The following is a 3937-nucleotide window of genomic DNA, read 5'->3' as shown; positions in this document are numbered from 1 at the left end:
CTCTCCCCTCCGCGGCTCAGCGAGAGGCACAGAAGCTGAGGTTTCTGGCCTCCGTCTGCGACGCCTGCAAAGCCGCCGTCGCGGACCACACCACCTGGGACGCGGTGTATTTCTGCCAGCTGGAGGTGGCGCAGAGAATCAAGGTGAGGGGACGCCCTGCCCCGCGGGGAGCACCCTCTGGCTGGGTGCTGGGCACGGCCCTTCCCGCTGCAGGGCTGCGGGGGCCGCCGGGGAGCCCCAGGAGCCGGGAGGTGGCTCTGGTGGGGGCGCTGGGATGGGGCAGCCCTGCAGGCCAGCCCCTGTAGCCGCTCGCTGGCCGGGGGACACTGCCCTGTGCCCTCGCGCTGTGCCCTCCAGGCGCTGCTGCAGGAGGAGCCCACCGATCGCCTGGACATGGCGGTGCGGCAGAAAGCCATGCTCGCCATCGCCGCCATGAGGTACCTGGGCCAGCGCGGGCTTGGCCGCCACGGTGGCCCCGGTCCCGGCCAGGGGCCCCGAGTGGGGCACAGGGTGCCGCACAGGGGGCGTTCCACACCTCTCCCCTCCTCCCCTTGCAGCAGAGCGGGGCTGCTGCCGCAGGACAGGACGAACGGCCTCCTGCGCGCCTGCCTCTGCAGCGTCTTCCACCTCCCTGGCCACGAGGACACGAGAGACACGGACACGTCTCTCTACTTCAAGGTATGCACGGGCTGGGCGCTTGGGACACCACTGCTCCCTGTTCGGGTGCCCCAACCCCTGTCCTCCTTGCAGACCATGGAAGCCCTGGACAGCCTGCTGCAGGTGCTGGTGGGCAGCGCCGGCGCCTCCGGCCTCCTGGAGCTGCAGAACATCTTGAAGGTCTGGCTTTGGCAAAGGCTGGGCTTCACGCACGCGGTCAGTTCTCTGCCGCAACGCCTGGTGCAGGCAGGGGTCCCCAAGGCGGGGGCTGGCCCACAGCTGGCCCTTGCGAGGCTGGAGGGATGTCTGGGGAGCAACGGGAAGGGAGCGGGGGCTTCAGCAGGACAGGGGCATGGCCACCCGCCTGGCCACCGCAGCAGGGGGACAGCTGGAAGGACCAGTGCCCCGTGCTGCGGGCACACCAGCAGCTTTTCTCTCCCCAGCTCCTGCTGCCCTTCACCCAGCGGCAGCCAGAGGCCGTGGAGGAGAGGGCCATGGCGCGGATCGCCAGGCTGGCCGCCTTCATCAACACCTGCTCCTTGCCCCAGGTAGGGAGCCCCTGGTGCAGGCAGCCCCGGCGCCCCCGTCCTCGCTCCGCGGCCGCGGCTCTCCCCATCTCCAGGCTTGCGCAGAGCCGGGGCTGGGGCTGGGGCCCTGCCGCCCCGCTCAGCCGCGGTCCCGCGCTGCCTCTCTCCCCAGGTCAGCTCCTGCTTTGCAGGAGCCACAGTGGTGAGGCATCACCACCCCGAGAAGCACCGCTTCTCCATGCTGGGGAGGCTGGTGGGGAGCCTCCTCCTGTGCTGCACTTCCAAGAACGAGGGGACCAGGCACGAGGCAGCGGAGGCTGTGCGCCACCTCTACATCTTCATCGGGCAGCAAAGAAGTGAGAGGAGCCGCGTCGGGCTGGGTCCCTCCAGACACGGGCACGCCGGCACAGCCAGGCCAGCACCAGGCCGCCTGCGCCTCTCTCCTCAGCAGGAGAGACCCGACCGAGCGAGCCCGGCTGCCTTTCCGCGGGCTGACGAGCCGTTCCCCCTGCCCTGAGCGCGAGAGCCCGGGCCCTCCCTGGAAGCGCTGCCCCCAGCTCTGCTCTGGCATGCCCCCTTCCTGCCAGGGAGGCTTGTGCCCGAGCCCCCGGCTGCCACTGCCAGGTCCCCAGGCCCCCCCGCTGACACTGTGTCCGCTTTTCTCCAGGAACAAGGCTCTGGGACCAGGATGCCGAGCCGCCGCAGCTCCGGGAGCGCTGGCGAGCTCGGCTGTCCTTACGGCTCTCAGAAGACGGCAACACCAGCAGAATCTTCATGGTGAGAAGCGCCAGCCCTGAGCCCCGGAGGAGACCCCGGCCCTGCGACGTCAGGAAGAGGACCGGCGCTGTCCCCGACAAAGCCCGGTCCCCACGGGGCCCGCACGCGGCCGCACCCCAGCCGTCGCCCGGCCCAGCCCCTGCTCCCAGCTCTCCTGGGGCGCTGGGAGCAGCAGGGCTGAGCGGGGCCATCGCAGCCCTCGGGGTGACTGACGTCTTGTCCTTCCTCCCACAGACGTTTATGAAGTACCTGCAGCCCTCTGAACGGTTGGGCGTCTTCCTCGCCGCCGTCGAGAGCATGAGAGCCCCGAGCCTCTACAGCACCAAGCTGGCTGCCCACATGGTGGACGTGCTGGCGGCAGAGACCGACTTCCATTCGGGACAGGTGGGTACCCGCCAGCGGCCCGGCCACGGCTCCAGCCCTCGGGGCTCTGTTCCTGCTCTGGTGCCGGCCCCGTCTCACCCGTGTCCCACCTCCAGGTGCTGAACATCGTGTGGGCCATCTACAGAACCCTGCCGTCCGTCAGAGCCGCGCTGGCCCTTCAGAGCCTGGACAGGGCCCTGCTGGCGCTGGCCAGCAAGCACCCCAGGGAGACGGTTGCCAGCCTGCTGCAGTGCTCGCCGACCTGCACCAGGTACGGGGCCCAGCGCGTCTCATGCACCCCCCCCCACCACCACCAGCGAGGACAGCAGCCGGGCCGGGGGAGGCCCTGCTGACAGCCCGGGGGTCCCGCAGCGTCGCCGTCACCATGTGGAGGGCGATGGTGTCTGAGCCCCCAGCCACAGAGAGGGTGCTGCGGGAGCTGCTCCGCGTCCTCATGAACCAGTCTGGGTGCAAGACATCCACCTCCATCAAGGACCACCCGCGCATCCTGGCCCTGGCCGTGAGTTCCTCGCTTGCCCATCTCCGATGGACAGGGGCCCCGCTCCCCTCCCCTGACCCCTCCCAGCCTTATCCGCACCCTGGGGCACCCGGGCGCGCCCACGGGGCCAGCCTGGGGGTCTCCACCCTCCTCTGTCCCTCCCTGCCCACGCCTCTGGGTGCTTTCTGCAGGCAGCAAGGCCCCTCCACGAGATCCTCCTGCTGCCCAGCTGCCTGGAGGAGGCGAAGGCCATCTTCCCCCAGCTCTTCCTGGCCCTCCTCGTCCAAGCGTCCTTCACCACGGAGCTGACGCTGCAGGAGGTGCAGGTCTTCCGCAAGAAGCACCGGCAGGACCTGCTCACTCCCATCAGGTGCCACATCCCCGTCCCCTGCTGCTCAGAGGAACCCAGGGCTGGGGCTCCCGGCGTGACCCGGGCCCTTCTCTGCCCGCAGGTCCACGGTGCAGTCCCTTCTTTGCAGGTCCAAACCCCAATTTGGAGGCAACAAATCATCACTGTGGGATCCAGAGGAAGGTGGGCCATGCTGCCCTGTCACAGCGACAGCCTGCTGCAGCGCCTGTCTGTGACCAGGCCACACAGGACACCTCGGTTTTGACAAGGCGCCCTCCACAGTGCAGTGCAGCCAGCGGAGATGCAACTGTCTTTTTATCGCCTACACCCTCCGTTTTTGGACCCAGGCTCTCATTTTTAGGGCCCAAAGCTTTCTTTTTAGGCCTCAGCGTCACATAATAGAGCAGAAAGCCTCTTCCTTGGGCTCGAAAGCCTTGTTTGAAAGGATGAACCCTCCTTTTTAATAGCTTTTTCTTCCTTACACGTCAATCTTACAGAGCAGACTGCCATTCTCAAGGAAAAAATCCTTATTTTTAGGGTCCACAATTTTATTATAGGATGCAACGCGGCATTCTTAGATGGCGAGGCCTTCTTTGAGAGGAACACCCCTGCTTTCAAATTCCCAAATCCTCATGCTAGGAGACGAGGCCTGAATTTTAGGGTCCAAAGCCTTCTTTTTCGAGTCCAAACACCCATCTGGAAGGAATAAAACATCACTTCAGGATCCAGACCCTGAGCTGCAGAGTCCAAAGGCCCAGGTTTCAG

The 3937-nt window shown here is 66.7% G+C and overlaps 1 protein-coding gene across 2 annotated transcripts; it reads left to right on the top strand.

Annotated features, from left to right (window-relative positions):
• The first annotated feature begins 401 nt into the window (after window positions 1-401).
• Window positions 402-3561, top strand: LOC308200529 (maestro heat-like repeat-containing protein family member 7). Of its 2 annotated transcripts, XM_080606416.1 has the most exons (3): window positions 402-2595; window positions 2697-2844; window positions 3015-3561. In XM_080606416.1, exons 2-3 carry the CDS (start codon window positions 2710-2712, stop codon window positions 3435-3437), a joined length of 558 nt encoding a protein of 185 aa, XP_080462542.1. In that variant the 5' UTR covers window positions 402-2595; window positions 2697-2709; the 3' UTR covers window positions 3438-3561. The 2 variants fall into 2 exon arrangements, with proteins under 2 accessions (XP_080462542.1, XP_080462541.1); XM_080606415.1 differs by having other exon boundaries at window positions 402-2844.
• The last annotated feature ends 376 nt before the right edge of the window (window positions 3562-3937 follow it).

The sequence above is a fragment of the Anser brachyrhynchus genome, assembly GCF_964034855.1.
Source record: "Anser brachyrhynchus genome assembly, chromosome: 10".
Taxonomy (NCBI): domain Eukaryota; kingdom Metazoa; phylum Chordata; class Aves; order Anseriformes; family Anatidae; genus Anser; species Anser brachyrhynchus.
This window is presented reverse-complemented; position numbering and strand designations above follow the sequence as displayed.